This window comes from Xiphophorus couchianus, chromosome 10 (assembly GCF_001444195.1).
Source record: "Xiphophorus couchianus chromosome 10, X_couchianus-1.0, whole genome shotgun sequence".
NCBI classification, from domain to species: Eukaryota; Metazoa; Chordata; class Actinopteri; order Cyprinodontiformes; family Poeciliidae; genus Xiphophorus; species Xiphophorus couchianus.
Genome location: NC_040237.1, coordinates 11,048,268 through 11,071,244, shown reverse-complemented (window position 1 = coordinate 11,071,244; position 22,977 = coordinate 11,048,268). Strand labels below are relative to the sequence as shown.

General features: G+C 38.1%; 1 protein-coding gene across 2 annotated transcripts in view; it reads left to right on the top strand.

The window, feature by feature from the left end:
* The window catches only part of skap1 (src kinase associated phosphoprotein 1), a 43,411-nt gene that overhangs the window by 4,427 nt on the left and 16,007 nt on the right, over positions 1-22,977 (top strand). The window contains exons 5-9 of one of the 2 annotated variants that reach the window (XM_028029818.1): positions 17,779-17,862; positions 17,942-18,025; positions 18,108-18,232; positions 19,073-19,136; positions 21,070-21,258. In XM_028029818.1, the coding sequence (XP_027885619.1) occupies positions 17,779-17,862; positions 17,942-18,025; positions 18,108-18,232; positions 19,073-19,136; positions 21,070-21,258 (546 nt within the window). The remainder of the gene's footprint in view (positions 1-17,778; positions 17,863-17,941; positions 18,026-18,107; positions 18,233-19,072; positions 19,137-21,069; positions 21,259-22,977) is intronic. The other variant, XM_028029819.1, reaches the window with a different exon arrangement.

The window sequence follows — 22,977 nt, the reverse complement described above, 5'->3', positions numbered from 1 at the left end:
TACTGGAGTTATGCAGCAGTGATCCAAGGCTCACCAACAAGTCTACCTCTGAATGGCTTTACAGCGGCCTAGTCAATGTCCGGTCTTAAATCTGCTTGAGATGCTGTGAAATCAGCTTGAACAGGCTGTTCATGCTGGGAATCTCTTCATCGTGGCTGAATGTAAATAATTCAGCAGGTTTTCTCCACGGCGCTGCCAGTTTTTGATATAGTTGACTTTAGTTGTTGCTGCTAAGAGCAGCACAACCAGTTGTTAGGTTTAGGGTGCAATTGTTTTCTTCACATTCGGACATTCAGCCATGTCCATTTGGTTAGCCTTTTTCCCCTCAAAAAAGAATTAACTTTAAAAATGCAGTTTGTATTTAGAAGCGTCTTTTAATGAGCATTTGACACATTTAAGTTTGACAAAAACACAAAAGCAAAAAAAAATCTGAAAGAGGGCGAATATTTTATTACAATACCGCATTCTCAATTATTTTCAGCTGAATTATATAGCAGGATTTTCTAATTCATAGAGGTACAACCTATATAATTAGTGTAAATGTGTTTTCAATGGAAAAGCTACAAATTGAATGGGAAGAAGGATGGGTTGGTGTGCCAGGAGGCGATACGCTTCTCCTCTGAGAAAGCCACGGCTTTAGTTCATTATCCTTGTTGTCGAAGCTGCTCCTCACCGCAGGAAGAGCAGGTGGATCATTTCGTTGCATATTGCAGCGCATCCTCTAAATGTGAAAAATTAAGAGAGAATGGGGGGAAAAAAGGCAGACCACCCCGTGTGAAACTCCTCTCCTACCTCTCTGCCCGATGACATCGGTGACTCCTCCTCCCTGATTCCTCTTCCTATCTCCCCCCTGGCCTCTTCGTGTACCTGGAGAAATGCTGGTGGGTCACACAGACCTGAATGGTGACCTAGAGCTCCCTCCTGTGGCAAAACCCTCAGCTTCTGGTTTTGTCCTTTGTGCGTCTTGTGTGTGTGGCTAGTGGGAGGCAGCCCACACATGGTGGAGGCTTTGTAGCTGCAGGCTAATGCAGTGATTTATTGACCCACAGCCCTTCTATTCTTTCCCAACCGGGTTTGAAATACAACACTGTACCTGAGGGGCCATGTGTGTTCCATCCCTCTTCTCCCTTTTATCAATCTTTCCCTCTATCTTCCTTTCTCCATCCTGCCGCCCTCTCATTCAGACTTTTAGTATTTCTGACTCTAATAGCCCTTGACGTGACACGCCGCAGGTGGGCATTATGGACTCTGCGGCCTCAGGTGTCCACCTCTGCTGTTTGTCTTGCTAAAGCTGGATGCGCGAGGAATTTTCCTCATATTCAAAAAAAAAAAAAAAAAAAGAAAAAGAATAATTCCAGTCATTTTTGGATGCCGTTGGTTAACGCCAGCTGGGTTGAGTCAAGCCTGATCCCTTATTTGGAAACGGCTTAATGAACTTCTCTGCCTTCGGAAGAGAAACTACTGTTTGTCTCGCTGGAAAATAAATAAATCACAACAGATGGTGTGAGGATAGAACACAATTAGACTAGACAATAATGACCATTTTTCTTTTTTAAAATTTTCAGAGTAAATAAGGAGAGATTTCCTTTGGGAAGCAAATAAAATCGAACCATACAAGGCTGAAAAGTTTCCCTTAAGGCTATTCTGATAACTACAAATTGCGCCGTCTGTTGATGTGGTGTGAGATACTTAAAGCTCAGTGTCGTGCTATTATGTGCTAAATGTGAGGAATGGTTATTCGTCTAGCGCAAAAAAATATGCTTATTCTTTTATTTTCTCTCAAATTGGAACAAGTTTCCTGTTTGTTTTATTTTGCTGATCGAACATTAATTGGAACATTTTGTCTTAAAAAATGTGTCTCAGCAGCGGGTCTGTTAGCGCTCGGAGGCAGCAGCCATGTTGGCGTAGGGAGCGCTCTGTGTCCTTACTGAAAGGGCATGCGGAGTTCATAGTTCATCCTGTGTTCACCGAAAGAAATGGCTCAGGCGTTTCTGCAGGGCGGTCTGTTTCCGAGGAAGAGGGGGTGTTAGTGGGGAAAAAAAATGACATGAGTTCTTAATGAGATCATTTCTGGACCGACAGCTATGCACGATGACAATTTGGGATTAAAATTCTTTTTTTTTTTTTTTTTTCTTTTTTCCTGACTAAAAACCATGAGGATTTATTCGGGGACTGATATGGTGATTGATTCAGCTCTTTTTCACGTTTAATCATTCGATTTTATGTGAGTCTACTGTACACAATGGAGACTTTGTGACCGGGAGGATGTATGAGCTGCGGTGATCGACTGCCTGCCTTCGCCGCACTGCGTTCCCCTAACCAGTGAGTGAGTGAGTGTGAAGTCGATGGCTGCTTTTACACACAGGAGGAGCCTGCGCCGTTTGATTAGATGCAGTGGCCTGTTGTCTTCAGTGGACTGGGTGACACCAGATTTGTAATGGCTGACAGGAACAGATGGAGCCTCCTTTGTTAGCCCGGGTGTCTGCATGGTAATGTGAACTGAGTTTCACCCGCCGACCGCACCCGTGACCCGACCGCGCCTGCAGCCTCACCCCAGCTCCGTCTGCCAACCCCTTCCCGCCCTCCCGTCGTGGCAGCCCCGATTTGGGGTCTCGCGCCCCGTTTTAAGGAATTTTTATTCCATCACATAACCATTCCAGCACATTATGCGTAGATAAACAAGTACATGCACAAGCTCTCCTCTTCCCCCCTCTGGCGTGAAAGAGCTCTTTAACACGTGTGGACGCCCCTTCACACAGACACAAACAGACCCCAGGAGACAGCTGGAGATGTGGGACTTTTAGCCCCTTCATGCTGTTTGCAGGTCAAGTTTACGAAGTCAAAATGGCCTGTTTGTTTTTCTTTGATTGGGGAGCTCTGCTGGGGGCTGCGGGATGTTTGCTGGGAAGCAGCGGCGGTGACAGAGCGCCGCGGGAGGAGCTTTGTTTCAAGAGGCATGCAGAAAAAGATGGCACGTTCGATGTGTCGCTCTACCTCTTCTTGATCGGTGGGTTTCTGGGATTTACTCAGGTGTGATTGAAGCCATCAAAATGTATTCTGAAAAACATTTTTTTTATTTTGTTTTTCATCTTAAAATTCACTAACTGAGATTCATATTTGATTGTTAAACCTTTTAAGGTTTATGATTTTCTTAAGAATTATGATCCTCTATTAGTCTCTCCCTGTTGAACATTAAAAGCTGAATCTCATTTTACCCAATGACCCTCATTTTTAGCCCTAAAAGTCGGCTGTCCATGTTTTTGTGGAATTTTTTAGCCTTTGAAAACAGATGTTTTTGCACTGCGAACACACCAAATTTCTCCAAGTAGTTTCTAGTGGAAATATCTTAGACTGGAAATAAGACAAATTAACTGACAAGTGACTTTTCAAGAAAATCCAAGAGTTTTCTTTTTAAGTGAATCATTCCTTAATATTGATATAAAAAAGTACTATTTCCACTGGCAGATTATTTCATGTATAACAAAATTTTTCCCATGTTATAGGTGAAATAATGTGCCAGTGGAAATAGTTCTTTCTCATCAATATTAAGGAATAATTAATTAAAACAAGCTCCTATCTTGCTGAAAAGTTACTTGTAAGTTAGTTTTGTCTAAGTGTAATAATGTATTTGCATGAAAAACTAGATTAAAATACCTGGTAAGATTTTGTGTTTTTTGTATACAAAATAATTCACAGCTTTGAAGAAAAGTAAAGAAACGAGTAACAAAAACTGAAATGAATTGACAGGATATTTGATATATGAATTACATTTATTAAGGTGGTTTTTATGTAGGTTTGGTGATTCGACCTTGTTCCTGCCTGTGTCAACCAGTTTCACTTTTACTTTTTAAAGAAAAATACTGTGGATAGTTGTTTCATAATTTTCAGTTTTGACTGAGCAATTTGAATGTTATTACTCTGACAGAACTACAAACCCAATGTTGCAGGGAAGCCCTCTGGAAAATAATTTTTCTACAGACATTCAGACTTTTCTGCAAACTGTGAGCAGAAACACAGTTTCAGTGTTTCTGCTCCTGAAACTGACTTTTTGTTTGTAGGCATTTTACTTCCTCTACGTCTGTCTTGACGTGACATAATCTCAGTGAACTTGAGTCACACGTCAGAGCCACTCCAATTTAACTTGACAAGGTTATATAGCTTGCATAAACTAATAGGTAAGTTTTTTTTATCATTAAAATAAGTTAAAATCATGTTATGTGTTTCATGTGGGTTTAAAGTTTTAAATTTAACTCACTGAATCTTCTATTACTCATAAAAAGTACTAAAAGTAAATCTTTACTGCTTTCAATTTTTTAAAATCTCATTTTCAGATGAAAAAAGAGAGGAAATGGTATTTCATACCTCTGTTTTTAAAATATTATATAAAAAAAAATACACTGTACTTGTTTGATGTATTTTGATTTATTACCATAATGAAAAATGTATTTAGTATAACACATTTCGCCATACTTTACTATGCTTAAGTCATTCTTATTATGAATATGTTTCAGCTATGCTAGTCTTTAAGTATAGTTTAAGTCTGCAGATTTGGATCAAATACTATCAAGTATATTTTCAGTTTTTTTATATTGCCAATATGTGATTGAAAGCACAAAATATATTTAAATTACAATAGTGCAGATTTATGTTGCTGGGTTATGTTTTGTATTGCATTTTTACTTCTTAAGTATAAAAATAGTGTCTGCTAATCAGTGATCCTCTAGAACTGATCAGACTTTAAGAGGAGTATCCAATTTCTCAGTGGAGGATTCTAATGGGGAAGGAAAATGCTGGGAAATGGGATTCAACCATTTCGTCTTACATTCAAAACGTTTCTGTCTGTGAAGACATTTTGGCCCATCTTATTTATATTTCAGAAAAACCGTTAAGCTACAACTTTGAATTAGTTTAAATTCCCAGTAATTAATAACAACATTTTCTTCAACTTGTAGAGAGTGAGAAGGATATTGAAAAGCACCGTGTGCCATAAGCAGACAGAGGAGCTGATTAGAGATGCAACAATCAAGTGGCCGGTTGTCCTTTGATAGGTTTCGATCTGTTACTGGAACATCAAATACTGAATTAATGAATTATTATAAATGCATCAACCAACAGCATGCACTTTGATATATCTTTAAAGTTTAATATGAACTGGGGTAATCAAATTTTCTCTTAGATTCAAATCTGTAATTATCAAAGAAAATGAAATACTCGTATAAAATTTGGAATTAGCAAATTAGATCTCAAAGAAAACCAGCTATTGGTATCAACCCAGTGAAGCATTAATGGTGCATCTTTACATTATTCGTTTTGACTAAAATAATCCTTAACAGTTCTTCTTCTCTAAGTTGACTCGTTGTTTAATTAAGTCATACTTTCAGGGACGTTTGTTCAACCCGGACTGTGACTGCTGTCTCTGCCGGCCCAATTTCCTAAACCAATTACTGGCACCAGTACGCGGGTTGGACAACCAATTTGAACTTATGTCACGCTGTTGCCCATTTCTCATTTGAATATGAGGGGCCAACGCACAGCAACATTATTACACCGTGCTTGTAAATAGAATATTAAATCTAAACTCTGTCATTTTGGCTGAAGCTTGGAAAAGCCATTTAAAAGTGAAGCGCTTGTGAGAGTGCATGCCCGACCCTCTTGGCTGGTGATGTAGGAAAATGACGAAGCCATCTGACAGACTGAAGCGCCATTAGTGGGTTAATCTGCAGTGTTTAATGTGCCAACTGGCTTTTTGTTTGTAACTTAGTCAGATTTTGCAGAAAGAGAACGTTGAAATGTCGCTGTTCTGTAGCAGTTCCAGTTTTTCCTCCTGGTCTCTGATTTGTCTCTGGCCTCTTTACCGATAATTTAGCCCCCTTTTTTTTTTCCTCTTCGTGCTGTCGGCCCACTTACTGAACTTTTGACCTTTTGACCCGCTTGTTTGGCCAACCTGTGACCTGTCTGCAGTCTGTTCAGAGATGTGTGAAGGATCGGCCCCGGCGTCCCAGAAAAACCACCGTAAATCACAAAGTTTCTTTCCACTCCGACGGTCATTTACTGTATTTGATCGTCAGAATATCTGCCTGGAGATTCATCTCTCGCCGTGTTCATTGGTGTATGGATTTTGTGACATTTGGATAGCGGCTCCTCGTTTGCAAGCAAGCGAGGATTATGTTAATGACTTTCACTCCTCCTTTCTCTCTCCTTCCCCTCTCCTGCTCCGGTTGCTGTCTGCGTGCTGTTTTAGAAGGACGCACACGCGTTACGAGGCAGGCGCTGGGATCTGTACATTGCTGCGAACGTTCGCCATCGGGGTTCAAAAGTTCACACAACTCCCCAAGGGCTACTGTGCTGCTGCAGATGCTGATAGTCTTTTCTTTCTCCCTCTCTCCTGGCTGCCTTTCTTTCCCTCTCTCCCTCGCTGTTTACACTATTAATCTTGTACACTCTCCCTGACACACTCACTCACTCGGCCTGCAAGAGAGCGGCTTGAAGGGGGGATTTGGACGTATTTAACCGAAGAGCATCCATCACTCTCATCTCCGGCCTGACCCCCCCCCCCCCCCCCCGGTCTAAAGCCCACACCGGGATTTTTTAAATTTTATTTATTTATTTTATTTGGCTCCTGGTTCGTTTGCCCTCTGATGCAGCTCCCCTCTCATTTTCTTTGTTTTATTGTAGCGCCGCATATAATTACATCCCTCCGTCGGCGCTGTCCGAGCTCGCCGATGAAACCCAGGGAAAACGGCCGAAGCTAAATGCACGGCCGTCCATCTGTAACGAGGCGCAGAGGCAGAATGCAAAGTGGGAGAAAAGCAGGGGCAGGGTGGCTCCTAATCTCCCCCAGAGCTGTCAATGTCACAGACAAATAGCAAAACTATCAGATGCGGCGGGTTCACCCAGAGGTGAGCGTTCCCAGGTACCTTCTGCATTCACTCCCTCTCTTTCTCTTCCTTCCTCGCAAATGAGAATTTGATTTTGCCCTCCACTGGAATCCATTTCTGGAGATGAATGAAGTTTCAATGCCAAGCCCAGGTGGCCCCGCTGATTTCTTAGGGAAATAAATGGAGATGGGAGAGATGTGTTGGCCTGTACACAGACAGTGACACGGCGGCGTCCGATACCTCCGGGATCCCTCTGTTTAATTGTCGCTGTAACATAGCACTTTAAGGTCATTAACACACTCTGGCGTTATTCAAAGATTTTGGGGATGCATCGCTCCTTACAGCGGGATCTTTTGGCGGCGCGTGCCAAGTGGGATAGGGCTTGTATGCTGTTAGGAGATTGCTTATCTACAATGGCAGTTTTTACCATTGATTTGTGGCGGCCTTTGCTTGCAAGCAGGATTATGGGAAAGAAATCAGAAGCCCTTTGACTGGGAACAAATTTTATTGTGAGCAACTGTAGTTTCATTAGAAAAATGCATTTAGATAATTAATTTCAGTATAAATATTCCTGGCTGCACTAATCAAAAGTAAATGAACTTCTTTTATGAAATATCAGCCTCAAACAAACATGATGGAATTGTTTCTTTTCATGCAAATCTGATAATTTAACTTCATTTAATCTCGGTTGCTGTCAGATAGATTGCAGCTGAAGAAAAAGGACATGATTTAAAAACCTGATCAATATTGTGGAAGGCATTTATTTTAAAGAGATGATTCCACTAATGTTATTGTTTTATTACGTTTTCTGAGTTCTGACTTAAAATAACAAACGTCTTTTGTAGCTGATTACTGACTATCGGTAGCAACCATTTTAATGCTGTTATTGATTATTTTAATCAAATGTACCTAGCAACAGATGTTTTAAAATGTTTGTGAATTTAAAGAAATCTTTAAAGCCTTGTTGTTGTTTTTCTCTCTTTCTAGTCAAATACTGATTATATTATTAATAGTTACTGAAGTATTAATTAGAAATGTTATTTTATTGCTTCATTAAGAAAAAAAAACATTTTTGAAGAAGGGGGGGGAAAAGAAATTAAAAAAGATATTGGAAAGGAAAATTACTTTGTGTTACTTTGTCTTACGTATGAATTGGAAAAAATATAAATCTATATTTATATTAAATCTATATTAAATATTTATCAGTAATATTGCATATTTTGATCCGCTTGCACAGAGTTTTAGAGAAACACTTGGAAAAGCAAACAAAATATTATTTAGTTTTAATTCAAAAATTTGTCTTTTACCTAATAATTATTTTAAAAAATTATTTATTATTATTGATATCACTTCTACTGCTAGTAAAAATCACAATAACAAGAAGAAAATGGAATATTAAATAAAAACACAAATAATAAATAAAAAAAACCTAATTATTCTTCCCTTTCCTGTGAGGATTTGGTATGGATCTTCTCAGTCAAATTTAATTTATTGACACCTGTTGTCTGTTGTTAATTTAAGAAAAGCGTTTAATAATGATAGCGTTACAAAAAAAATTTATTAGCGTGAGACGTATCTGAAGTCACAATAATAAAATGAACGCGGTAATAGGTTGAGTTACGAGTCATGCAGCACTCTGCAGCTCACTGATCCTCATTTAGATTTTATTTAAATTATTTGATCAGTAAAATCCGAGCATTTTGTGCACTGATTGTATTTCAAAGGGAAGCGCTTTTTCTTTTATCTCTTTCCCTTTAGGCTATACCATCGACTGCACTATGTCACTTTTTTTTCCCCACAGATATACCAGCTCCTCTGCGTGCTCAAACACCTCCATCGCAGTTATTTGTATTCTTACTTCTGTGTTTTCTTTTTGTTTCTGTCGGCGAATCAGCGGAAAACCATCCCCAGCGATTAGAGGATCATTGTATCCGCAGTTAAGCATTTGAATAGTGGTAGTAAATCTAGAAAAGAGAAATTCAGGGTTGCTATAGACACTGCTTATAGCTGCCCAGGGGGAAGCCGGTGTCACATTGTAAATTTAGGCCCTTAGTGTCTTTAGAGTGGCCGGTCTGTGATGTCTGAGAACAGAGCAGATCTGAGCCCTGACTTGACATCTTCTCCTGTATGAAGAAAAAGAAGAAGGAAAAACTTATTTTTTTTATGAGCTGTGTCAAATATAATAGACCAAGTCGCACGATGAAAAAAGCCACCAAAATGACTTAGAAAGTGTTATAAAATATTAATGTGATGATTTTGTCCTGCTAAACGCTTCACTCCGCCACACGAAGGCTGATTTGTTGTTCAATCAGACTGACATTTTGATCTTAAAAGAAAACAAAAAAAAAATCCCAAATCCTTTCTGCATAAATTCCTGCTGCCATTAAGCATTATTAGACTGTGACACAGTCATCATGCAGCCTGATATAATGCACTGCATGTTTTCTTTGGTTCAAACACATGCATTAGGAGGTTCTAAACATGGTTTATGTATCGATGACTGAAGTCCTAATCAAATCAGGGGAGGGAAGGAGGGCTGAGGAGACATTGTGCCCTTAACCTCAGTGCCTCTCAGTCTCTCTCCTCCTTTCTGACGGCCGCCTTGCTGGAGGGACGCACAGCAGAGGCCTCCCACTGTAATGAGGAAAAATGTATCAATTTAGCTCGGCCTGCACACAGATTGAGCGCCGGGTGGGTGAAGGTGCACTGAGTGAATCCTTTTTCCTAATCAAGGACGGTATTGGAGAGGATTGCGGTCTCGTTCACCTCGTCTGTAGAATCAGCAGCATTCCTGCTGGCAGCCCCCTCAGGGCCGGGGAGCCTCTCCGTGCCTTCTGTTTCACCTCATCAGCTGAGTTCACGCGGGGGTCAGGTCCTGCCCCCTGATGCTGCATTCAATGCAATACCTCTTGTATCGAACGGCGGTGTGAATGCCTCCTCCCCAACCCCCCCCACCTGACTCAAGGACGGCACAAAGCAGAGAGAAAACATATGATAACTTTCTGATCTGATGGTCAGCTTCTGCTTCTAGGGGTCACATTAGAACAAACCAGCACTGAGCAGCGCTAGCTGATGCTAAATGCTGTGATATACTGCGTTTATCACTATATCTGATGTAGATTTCAGTTATTCTTGATGGAAAATTTTCTTTTTAAAATTAGATAAATAACATTATTTGACGGAAATTTACAAATTCAACAAGAAGACTGCTTGGATGTTGATGTCAAATAAACAAATATTATTCTATTAATTTTCTTGATTTAGACAAAAAAGACAGACTCTTTCTGAACATGTTAAAGATTTAGAATGACCGTTTCCCCCCTATTTATGATATCTTTGAGCTAAAACATAGTAAAAAAATTAAAATATTGTGATTGCAATAAAGGAACAAAAGTAATCATTAACACAGAATTATAAAAAAAAAAACAGGGTTCCTCTGCGCAAAGAAGAAAGAAAATATATCTTCTCGATCTTATTTTCAGTATTGTATAAGAATGAGAAGCTGACATCCGTTTTCACATGAATAATAAAAAAATTATTTCCTGAATCACAATCAGACGAAATAACCGCACCGACTTGTCCAATTTTAGCTCTTTTGTAACTTCTTAAGCAAAAAGATTTATGCCTATCTCAAAACTGTAGTAGCTCATAAAACCAGGATAATTTTTAACAAAATAAAACTTCTGTGGGCAGTTGGAAAGAGAGAGTATAATTTTCAGATTTTATTGCCAGTTTTACAGATATTTTATCACCGACTGATAAACACAATGGTTTACAGCTGGTGGAGTTTATTTTGCAATAAAACATTTAGTTTCTCCCTAAGAAAATGTGATAGCTTTCTGATCGAATGGTAGCCAATAAATATTATGATGTCCTGCTGCTGTATGATTTTTCTATAATTTGGGATCAAGCTTTTTCTTTTTGATATTTAACATTTAGAGATCTGACTAAAAGTCTCCTTGCATGTTCACGTTGAGACAAGAGACAGTAGTGAAGAAGCTGACTTCAGTTTATAGATTTTCATTTGTAATGGAAAAGGAAAAAAAGCAGCTGGTTTCCTGAATTATGACTAGGTAATAGAATAAAGCAAAAATAAAAAATAAAACACTCCTGATGAATGAATAAAAAAAAAATATGTGAAAGGTTTTGCCAGAGCAAAGAGAAAATTATGTTGTAATCTTATAGACATCAGACTTAAGCCCAGTTTCCTTTGATAATGTGCAAGCAAGAAAATATAAAATATATATTACATGTAGAAGGTATACATCTAACATTTGTGATTTAATATAATTTTTTCACTTAATATATTTTCTTTACCAACTGATTAAAATAGAAGCCCATCAGTCTGTGCTTAGTATGCACATCTAATATGCATAATAAGAAAAGCATTTAGTTTGATTTTAAGAATATTTAAATTTTAGCCATATATTCTTTTAACGTTTTAATGTTTTTTTTCCTTCTGTTGTATTGGTTTTTTTTTATATTTGTGAAGTACTAGTTTATTTGTATCTCTAAAAGGTGCTGAACACATAAACCCAATTTACATTACTGTAGAAATCAGAAAATGAAGATTGTGATCAATCTCTTTCAATATAGAAATGTATTTATGACTTCATGGAGTCGACCTTTTTCTCGCAGTTAGCAAGAAAAAGATCCAAAGATCTCGCAAAATGTTTTGTTTCAGAATTCATTTGTAATCTTCTCAGCTTTGCGTATCTTTATTATGGTGTTCATGCTGACATTTCCGTTTAATCACTCAATAAGTTTAGTCTTGGTGCTGTTATTCCCAGCCACGTTTTCCAGAATTTCTTAATGCCTTTACTCTCTTAAATTGCATTAACAAAAAACGAGGGCCGTTTGTTAGAATAAAAGTGCTTTTTCAAAATAACGACTCTTAAGCAGGTATTAAACATACATTTTGTTGAGCCCACATTTCTGTGTTCAAAATGTTTTTCATTGATCTGAGATAATATTCTAATGTGTTTTCATCAGATGTAAGCAGAAAATCATCATATTTAACAGAAGTAAAGATCTGAAAACCCCAGTCTGTGTGGAAATAATCTATATAATGTTTCACTAAGTGGACTGGGTTACTGAAACAAATGAGCTTTTCAATAATATTGTAATTAATTTACATGACTGTCACGTTCCTGAATCTATCTGACATTTTCTAGATAGATGCTTCATCAAAAAGGCCATTGATCTTTGCTAATAATTCAGACCAGATTTCTCTTCTAAATGATTCACAGATGTTCTTCAGATGTATTTTTTGTAAACTCTGAAATTGTTTAAAACAACATAATTGATTGTATTGAATAATCATAAAAAGCCTCCTAGACTTTTACTCAGAATACAAAATTGACAGCGTAATTAGTCTTTTTTTTTTTAAAAAATTTCTCTCTCTCTTCAAAATTAAATCTTGAATGTAGAAATCATAATAAATACAATCACAGTGATGATCATTTTCTTGATTCATGATTGAAATCTAATGGCATTTGATTAAACAAAAAATGAAATGTCATCTTCAATCTTAAGTCAGGCAAAGTAATACAGAACAACATGAGGTTTTTTTTTGCTTTCAAAGCAGACTGATTAATGGAAATAAAAAAATGACATTTTAATCATCTCAAAACTCTTCTATGGAGAATAAATTACAGGGAACAAAAATGTAGGATAATGTTGAGGGAAATATGTATAGCATGCACATATTTATCCTGTAAGCAGAGTATTATGTGACGTCACACACTGATGAAAATTTTATGGCCTGGGACTTGTAAAACTCTGACCTTTGACCTTCTTATCACTGATCTCAGCTGATCAAGGGGCAACTGGCATTTTACAGAGTGATTGGTTCATCTCTGATATTTGTTTATTATAGGAGCAGATGTGTTTTATAACAGAATTTTATAACAAAAAGAAAGATGATTGCAGAATTCAGGTTTTCAACTGGCTTTAACAGCCCATGTTAGCGGCTAGCACATCTAGCACTGAAAAAAAGGCAGTCTCCGTGTGTCTGTCCATAAGAATGTAGATCCTTACCTGAACTCTGAGATTTCCAAATGCCTACCAGCATTTAAACGTCCAGCACACTCCATGACAGACCGAGGTTTAAACCTCAAACGGATAAAACGACAACTTTGTGTTTTCACTGATGGGCTAAAGATCCGATTTTTGAGTTGCCACCATCACCAATCAGGGTCAGTCAAGCTGAAAATCCTCCGTTGACCACTACTCACTTCAAATATTGATTCTGCAGAGATTTGTTTGTGTGTTAAATGGAAAACATAACGCAGTGGTTCTGACATGTTTCCCTGCTGCGGCTGAATCCTGTCGGTGCCTTTCTCTCCCATCCGACTGCCTAAAACACACGCTGCCACTCATTTCTCCAGCACCATCAACATCTTCAGCCCGTTTCAGTGCTTTCATACCCTCTTTTGTTGGGTTATGACCACCGTTGGATCTAATGTAACATGCGAATCTTCCCACTCGACCATTTCCCTTCACTTTGATTCACTTTCCTTCCAGCCTTTGATTGACTTTCAGCCCAACTAAAGTGGATTTTAATGAGAGAATACATTAACTCCCTCTGGTCATGCGAGCATAAATCAGCTTTTTCTTGCGGGATCCACTGCTGAGCTCATACCGCCATGCTGAGGGAGTGTGAATAACCAAATGAGAGATTGCGGCTGTGGCGAAACTGCTGGCAGCTCAGATGCATCGTGGCCCGTCCCCTACGAGTTTAACACGAGTTCAGGACGCCGACAGAACGGATCGCTTGTCGCCACGCGGGTCAGCTCGCTCCTGGGAGCCGCCCTTTCGTCAGGATCAATTAAACACATATTTCTGGTCGATTTCTATTGATTATTTCCTCCCATTTGTAAATTGGGTGACTCAGATCTTTTTCTTGCTGATGAGCACCATTAGATTTAGTTAGCATGGACCTGTAGCGGCTCCTCACCTTGATTTACGAAACGCGGCAAGTCCCGACGTCTCATCTATCTGCTTCTCTATGTTGGTAATTGCACTCAGCTAAATAGGTTATGCTGAAATATCAATAAATTGCCATCAAATTAATGTCAATACCAAAGCTGTGGATGGTGCTAATTAAAACGCAAAAGGACTGAAAATGAAGCCGTGGCATTGCTCTGAATAATTGATAACCCAATTTATGATTTTTATGAAAGAGTGCCGTCTGTCTGCAGTTCTGATGAGGCCTTAATTAGATGCATTAATGTGTCTCTCTGTGGCTGTACTCAAACTCCAAACTCAAACACCATGATAGTTTTTGGGGGTGTTTAATGCTCTAAATTGCACATTTTCGAATAACAGTGGCTCTAAATGCCCACTTAAGTTTGCGTTTGCTCCAATGGAGGTGCGGGTGGGGGGATTCTTACGGTTCCACTCAGGTTGTTTTTCTCTTCCGGGTGGGATCAAACACGAACCAGCGGGATGTTTTTATCTCATGCTGCTACCGTGTGGAGGAATGGAGAACTAATGTGTGTGTTTGCGCGCGTTCGCTTCAAGTTTCACACAAAGGAGAATCCAGTGAGGTCGGGTCACCTGGCGATAAAGCGCTAAGCACGCATGAATGTGTAATGTTTATTGACTCTGGCAGATCGGAGTGATCCTGTGTTGATTTTTTTTTTTTAGCTCCTCATCTATTACCTGAGCTCGACCTTTGAGATAAATGAAGAGCGAGGGAAGCAGACGGATGAGGGGATTAGAGGAGAGTCGCAACAGGGAAGTAAGGCCGAAGGGGGAAGGAAAGAAAAAAGACAGACCGCCGGCGGATAAATGAGGTGGAGGAGCGTAATGATCGCTGTTTGTTATGATGTACAGAATCAAGTTCTCTTTGACAAAACAGTCCTTAGCACCTCTGTATTTATAGTGTCAGCGGTCAGTCCATCCGCAGAGGCGGGCGGATGATGTGTAGGAGTGTTAGTGCCGTGAGCGCTGTTCTGGAATGACCCGCTCATCCATCAGGACCACAAACCTGAGCAGTGCTGGAGTGTTGGATCTCAGCTTGCTGTCATATTTAAAGTTATTGCAGATGAAAAACTACATTGAGGATTGGGATGCAGATAAGGGGGAAAAAATTCTGCACCGTTTTGCTTTTGTGTTTGATTTTTTTTATGAATGAGACTCATTGGGGAGTTGCTGTGAGTCTGAAGTTGGGGGGATGCTCTTTGTTTAAACCAGATCAGCCGGTTGTGGGATGACATGTTTGGTTTTTCACAGCAGTTAAGCAGACCTTTTCTGAGCCGGGAGGGGGACGCCGGCATTCCCCTTGTCATCCCTGGCCTGAATAGAGGTGTCATGCTGACTTATGTAAATGGGGTTTAAAATGTGCCTCTGTTTCAAGACTTAAAAAGGCACCTCTTGCTGTTCCCGTGTGTTTCCCTCCATGTTGACTAATATATTCAGAGGAAACTCAGCTTTGATGGCTCACAGAAAATCATGGAAGATGGCTTTTATGCTCCCCTGGAGTCAAGTTCCTCTCGACGGCCAGAAAATGGACCAAACATTAAGATAAGGGATCATCCAGTTACTGGTATCAAGATGGAACAAGTTACCGTTTCAACTACAAGGACTAAAGGACTTTAAAGTCTTTTAGAAGTGGTATCAGAAAAAAAGTGCTGAAGAGACCGGAGTTTTCTATGGCTGTTTGAAGCAGAGTAGCAAAATGCTGCTCATCTGTTACATTTTCAGCTTATTATCAGTTCTCTGTATTTTTGCTTCAGTCTGTGTAGAACAATTTAAATCACTGTGAATGTATGTAAGAATCAATATATCTGTGTTATTTTAGAAGTGGTAGGAATGGCTGTTGATCTAATAAAATAAATAAATAAATAAATAAATAGCATCTATATCATGTTATACATTTTGTTTTACATTTTCTAAAATAATTTCATACATTACTATTTTAGTTTTAATTATTATATAATAGATAATTCATTCCAGCACATTTCTAATTTACAACTTTATCATTATACCATCAACAAAATATGCAAATTGCAGTAAAGACCCCGTAATCATGGGGATTAGGACCTCAACTTCCTGCTAAATCCACAAATACTTAAGACCTCCTTTTAAAAACACTTATAAGTGCCTGTTTTAAGTGTGCAAACACCAAATATACTCTAATATTTATGAATACGCACAACAGAAACCGCCTTAGCACTGCAGCAGAATCCAACATCTTACTAATCTCTGCTTCTGGGGGTACAGCCAATCAGCAGCAGGGAAAATGAATGGTGCTCTCGGATTGGTTGCTTTACGACTGCCAGACAGCAGCATGTCCAGTAGTACTGCACCCATGTGTTTCAGCTTCCCAAGCTGTATTTTCTTTTGAATATTTAAGATATGCTCTCCAAAACAAATCAGGGAATGGAAGACAAATAATTTAAATTACTTTCCACAGAAAAATCCACAAAGAGTTGGGCATCTGGTGTATTTTTAAAATATGGACAGTATTGTGAAATGTTGGTAGTTTTCTGTAAATGCTTACGATTTCATACATGTCACACATCACTGTACATTTTATATTTTTGCTTTCATTTAAAGAGACTGCGTTAGTTTCTTCAGCTTCCTGTCTGCCTGTTTAGATGGCACTCATCTCGACTTGTGACCAACAATCATTTGGAAGAATTCTGAGCAGCAATTAAGAAAGAAAAGAATGTCAAGAAAATATTTTACAAGCTGAATTCTGAACAAGTCATATCAAAACAGAGAGCTAACATTACGCTGCTGATTCTGCAAATTTCCCCCTCAACAAAGATCCACAGCAGAGCCGAGATACGTTCTCTGCTGTGGGTATATTGTAGCTGTAAATTTTAGAAAATAAAATGAAATGGTTTGATATATCTAAAATGTGAAGCATGATATCAAATCTCTAAAACGTAGCATGAAGGTGATCCTGGGAAAACAAAGCCTCTGTTTTTGTCAAAAAACAAAGAAAAAACACCATCCTTATATAATTATCAACTTCAGAAATTTGTACTAAACTGTGCCTAACCCTCTTAGCTTTCATAATAAATGCATCCCACTGTGTTAAGTAACCAGAAGTAATGGATTTCCTTATTAAGCCCAAAAATGTGGTTATTGCTTTGTTGAAATGTTGACATTTGATTCATTAAAGTTATTAAGATAAAACCTATTTCTTTACATTTAGTTGTGAACAAATCTTGTGAAAAAAAACCCCGATAAACTGAATTTGGAAAAAGGGAAAACAGGTTAATTGGATCTAAATGATGCATGATGCATGACACATACTGTTACATGTGTTTAAAGAATTCAGAACCTCATAAAAGTGTTTAATCAAGACAAACTTTACAGAAAAGTGCGTTGAAAGTGTAATCTTTTAGGGGTTTTTGCACTTGTTGAAATAATTCCCACTGTTGCTCTCTAGTAAATCTCAAACATCCCACCTAAGGACCCACAAAATTCTACAGTGCTGTATTCATTACTAACATATTACACTAATTAACTTTGGACCTTTGAAGCTTTGCTACTGTCCTATCATGTTTGCAGAGCGAGGAGATGTTGGATCCCCACAGGAAGGTTGCCCTCATTAAATTGTTATGTGAGCAGATGAATGGACTGCAGTGCTCAGTAGCACTGTAAATGTATTGATCCTAGTTTCCTGAAGCCTTGCGGGGGATGTATTTGATCCTCACGGTTGGGGAATTTAGAAACTGATGAGCGTACATGCGTTTCCTAAGGAGTAAAAGAGGTTTAAGTGCAGCTTATTTGGCGTCAGAAATGGCGTTTATTGATGATCAAATTAGTTGACTGAAAGTTGTAATGTAAAACAATTACAAATTTTCTGATTTGATAAAATATACTAGGACTTAATTTGACCATTTTCCAGTTTTTTAGATTATTATTTTGCTTTTCCTAGCAGATTTAGGTGACATCCCCCCAGTTGGAGCCCAGGAACTTACCAACAACTTGAAACAGGGCTTCCTGGAGAAGAAACGAAAAGGTATAACAGAACCTCACCCATATCCTGCAAGTTATATTCTAATTACTCACATTGGCTTATGAATGCCTTCTTTCTCCAGATCACAGCTTCTTCGGCTCAGAGTGGCAGAAGAGATGGTGTGTCCTGAACCACTCCGTGTTTTACTACTTTGGGAGTGAGAAAGGTTTGCTGGTAGCTGTGGGAAACATTACAGCTGCACAAAGTGAATCAGATAACAGCCTACCATGTGTTCCGCCTCCCGACAGATAAACAGCAGAAAGGCTCATTTTATATCAGTGACTATAGCGTGCAGCTGTCGAGCAGCCTGAGAAAAGACTCCAAAAAAACCGCCTGCTTCGAGTTCACGGCTCCTGGTCGACGGGCCTTCCAGGTTGGTTCATATTATTCACCGTAGAGCTGTCTCGTTTTCAGTGATAACAGTTATTCATGTCATTGCAGCTCTTGCAGATAATTATACTCACATCTGCAGAATCATTATATGAAAACAGCTGGAGGAAGCTAATAAGAATGTCATATATTTTTTACATTATTTATCACCATGAGTCGGAGGTGGCAGATGAAGTTTCTGCCCGAGTATTGATGTTGTTTCCTTTTTTTTCTGCAGAAGAGCTTTTGTTGTCTGCTATTTGTTTAGAAAGTCTGAAAAGACCTCAAATATCAATAAAAGTATGACATAATATTTGCATTTTTATCTGTAATTGGATGATATTTTTATGATGGGTAGCTGTCGATAAAAATGCTTGACTTGTAAAATCCATACAATTTTGACTTAATTTCAAATATATAAATACTTCCAAATGTTGCTCTATACATCTATTCTTTGCAAATAGTAGCTTTTTTATTTTTATTTAGAAAACATTTCAATTAAAAAAATGTCCATTTATTATTTTAAAAAGTATTACATCTTTTGTACCTAACAATTAATTATTTAACAGAGATTTTTGAGAGAAAATAAGCACGTTTGAAATGTTTTTTTTCCCTTCAAATTTAACTTTCATTTCACTTATGCTTATTATATTACTCAATTTTTTTTTACATTTTACAAAATTCCTAAGCACTTTAATATCAATAAATTGTGTCTAAATCTTTTTGTCAAACATTTGGTCAAAATGTCATGTTAATGTAATAATTAGATAGAAACACATCCAGATGATAACTGCAGAGTTTAGATATGATTTTAAAGGCTGTATTATTTTCCCTCTCTTTGCAGTTCACTGCCAGCAGCCCTCAAGATGCCCGAGAGTGGGTGGACCAAATAAATTTTGTTCTGAAGGGTAAGACATCATCTCTTTGTGTTTCTTTCCTGTAGCTTTGTTGTGTGACGTCTCGTCTCCGTTTTTTTATTTATTTATTCTTTCTACAACTTTTTACAGGTCGAAAAGCCTCACAACATAAGGAAAATGCAATAATAATAATAACAATGGAATAAAATTTATTTTAGCTGACGTTTTAAAAGGTTGATAAGAAAATACATTTGAAGAAGTATAAATCTAAAATTTTTTCCCCCTCCATCTGAGTTGTTATTGTGTTTCCTCGGTGCGAAAAGGTCAGAAGTGCGTGGGAGCTCTTTATCATCTCTTTCTGGAAAACAGCCGATCTGTCACTAACTACACAACCAGACACATAAGTCCTGAATCCTCTCATTCCACTTGTCAACCCACAAGGTGATGTGCATCCTTGTGTCCATCTAGTTCTCCTCCACTCCGTTCAACTACGCCTCCCACTACCCTCCTACCGAATTCCAGCTTACAGGAAATTGATTGGTAGATGTTCTGGTTATCCTCCAGTGACATTGATTTCTGCTTGGTTGCTGCTGGATGGCGGCGGACCTGATACCCTGTGTTGCAGCGGCCAGTCGCTTGCAATGAGACAGCTCCTCCATCTGAGCGAGCCCTCGCGTCTCCGGCTCTCTAAAATGGGCTCGGGCTGGCCTTCTGCGTGCGGGAAGTAACAGACACTCTGCAGTTTGTCTTACGTCCTCCAAGCATAGTTCTGCTTCACAGTCTAGTCCGGTGCAACGTATAAAGACAGTTGTTTATGGTTAAAACAAATGTAAAAACACACCAGCAGGCCGTGATTGTGAAAATATACTTGGATGTTTATGTTTTTATAATTGGAAACCTTTAAAGTGAAGCCGCAAAGATTGCTAATGAGGGCAAAAGCGACCATTGTGAATTTTCTGGTTCTTTTCTTGAGCTCCCTGCAAAATGTACAAAAACTGCTTTTAAAGAGTCGTACATGAGGGTTCTTTCTGTCATTTTTTAAAAAACTAAATATATTTAATAAATCCCAGAATTTCTCAAAACTACCAAACATTCAACAGTTTTAAATATTTAACCCCTTAAATGCCAATTTAATTGCTTCAAACTTTCCAACTGTCATTTTAACACACTTTATATACAGTATAATCAAATATAGCACAAAATGTTTCACGGATGTTAAAATGACTAGAGACGCACATTTAATTGATTAAGCTATGTACACAGACAAAACATTTAATAATGATCGTGATAGGTGAAGAAGTAAAAGAGAGAAATGTGATAAATAAATGAATAAAATTAAACTTATAAAAAAACAGAATTTACAGCAACTTAAAAGACAGTTAAAATTAAAATATGTAACATAACATATTATAGTGACAATGAAATGATAAATAACATGATCAAAAACATTATTCAGAATATTTATCACTTCAATAGTGCTAAAATAATAAGACAGACTGTAAATAGCTACTATAAAAGTTGCTAAAAGCTGAAATTGAAATAAAATTAACTAAGAAAATAACTGGCTATAAACATCACTTAAAAGCCAGACTGCATCTTCAGAAACATCCAAACTCTCAGCGTCTCTCAGGCTTTCAGCTCAGAACTACAAACCAAAACGAACTCCTCACTAAATATTTTGGTTCTCACTTTAAGTACCAGAAGAAGACCTGAGGAGTCTGTAGAACAAAACCAAATCTGATAAATATGTTTGGCTAAGACTATTACGAGTTAAAATCGATTTCATGAATAGGAAGTCAACGTAGGAAATTTTCCATCGCTGTGATGAAAATTCACTATATTAAGAGGGCATGTACTTATGTTTCAGCCGATTGTACCCATCCATTTTTTTTTATTGCAAAACATTTTTTTAGCAACAGCAGGAAAAGTTCTCTTTATCAAATGAAATCTTCTGGGTTTTACAATGTTTCTCCTTTCCTCATAGATCTCAGCTCTAATGTCATCCCCGTTGACGACGATGAGTATGAGGACGAGTACGATGACATCGAGGGCCTGGCCAGTCCCCCGTTGCCGCCATCAGTGGCCCAGGTTTCGCAGGTCAACAAGCAAATAAGAAGACAAGAGAAGCATGAACCTGATGAGGATGAAGACGACATCTATGAGGAACTGCCAGGTATGCCACCACCTAACGTAAATGATTTCAAACATCATGTGACCTTCAGATCAGTTTAAGAACAGTGCGACCAGAGCAGGTGCCAGAGCAACACAAGGTATTGGATGCTGTGGTGTTAAGAACCTGCTACTTTACTCTAGAGCAGTGAATATGTGGTTTCTGGAGTGGCACATCTAGTTTTTTTCAGCTGTGAGAAGAATTATTCTTATACTGGATTTCACTGTGGGACTGTTTTTCAAGAGTTTTGTCCGTTTAAATGAAAGGAAGAGTTTAAAGTTTCAACAAACGAGGACATTTTGGATAAACATGAGCCATGGATAAGCCAGTTTGATGTGGAAGAGCTTGACTGGTTTACACACAGTCCTGACTCTAACCTGAAAGAACACCTTCCGGTAAATTAAAGCACAGACCGGATACCATTCCTTTTTGTCCAACATCAGTGTCTGACCTCACAAATGTGCTGTTCAAAGAATGGTCAGAAATTCCTATATGCATCCCAGAAGATTTAAAGCTGTTGGAGTTGCGTCACATTAAAGTTGTGGACTAAGAATGGGATATCAATCAAAGTTAATTTGTGTACGAGACAAATACTTTTGACTATATTAGGCAGAAATCAGATCCAGGATTGTAACTGTGGGACTTGCTATTAGCTGTAGCGCTGGTTATTTTGTTGAGTACAAATGTTGGCCGTAGTTTTCACCAACATTGAACGTTTTTTCCCCCCAGTTTTGTACTGAAAGGAAAGCAATTGGTATTTTAGTTTATTTATTGAAGCAAGAAGAAAATACTGGAGAGAGGAAATGCAATTGTATCTTATTTTAGTTGTATAGCAAGGTGGGAAGAGTTGAAAGATTCACCAAAGAAACTCAGTCTTCTGGAGTAGCTGGTGTGAATTATGGTACAGTTAATATCCAGTTATCCACCCCCATGATTTGCAGCTAGAAAATATTAACACTGGGAAAAAAGAAAATGTCAGATGGGTCACATTCAAAGAAATATGAATTTCAAATTTCATTTACTAAAGGCAAAATATCCAGATGCATAAATTACGACTACATCTAGTTTGCATCTTAGTGAGATGGCCATTACTAAAACTAATTTAAATTGTTTTGTCAGCGTAAACACTGTAGTAGTGATAAAAATATTAGCAAAATAAATGTGCTGCATTTCCAGTTTGGAAAGTAGAAATACCATTTATTTACCGTGAAATGAGGCCTTTAAAAGTGATACTAAAACTGCAATAAACATGTAACACAGTTCATTGTTACAACTTTACTCTTTTTAACTGCAGCAGTCATATTAGCTTGTGTGGTTGTGTTGCTCAAAGACCTTTGACCTCATATTTCAGGAGCCTAATTTCTGGGAATGTTTAGGATAAAATAGTAAATTTTCACTTCAACGTAGAAATTTCTTATTATAATTATTCAGTTGTTGAAAAGGAAATGCACCTCTGGCTCTCTGCTTTTACTTAATTTTTGTCACGTTCAGCTTAAAAATGCCAAGTAGGTTTCAAACTAAACATAATTAGTGCGTTACCTTTCGATTAAGTGTTCATTTCTGAACTATTACCACACATTCTTCAGTTATATTAAAAAGTTATTGTTCAGTGTGCGATTTGTAATTGCCTATTTAATAGTGTGCATTATAAGATTGCCTAATAGTTGGAACAGCAGTCCGTGGCTGTTGAATTTACGATCATCAGTGATATGAGAACAGCAA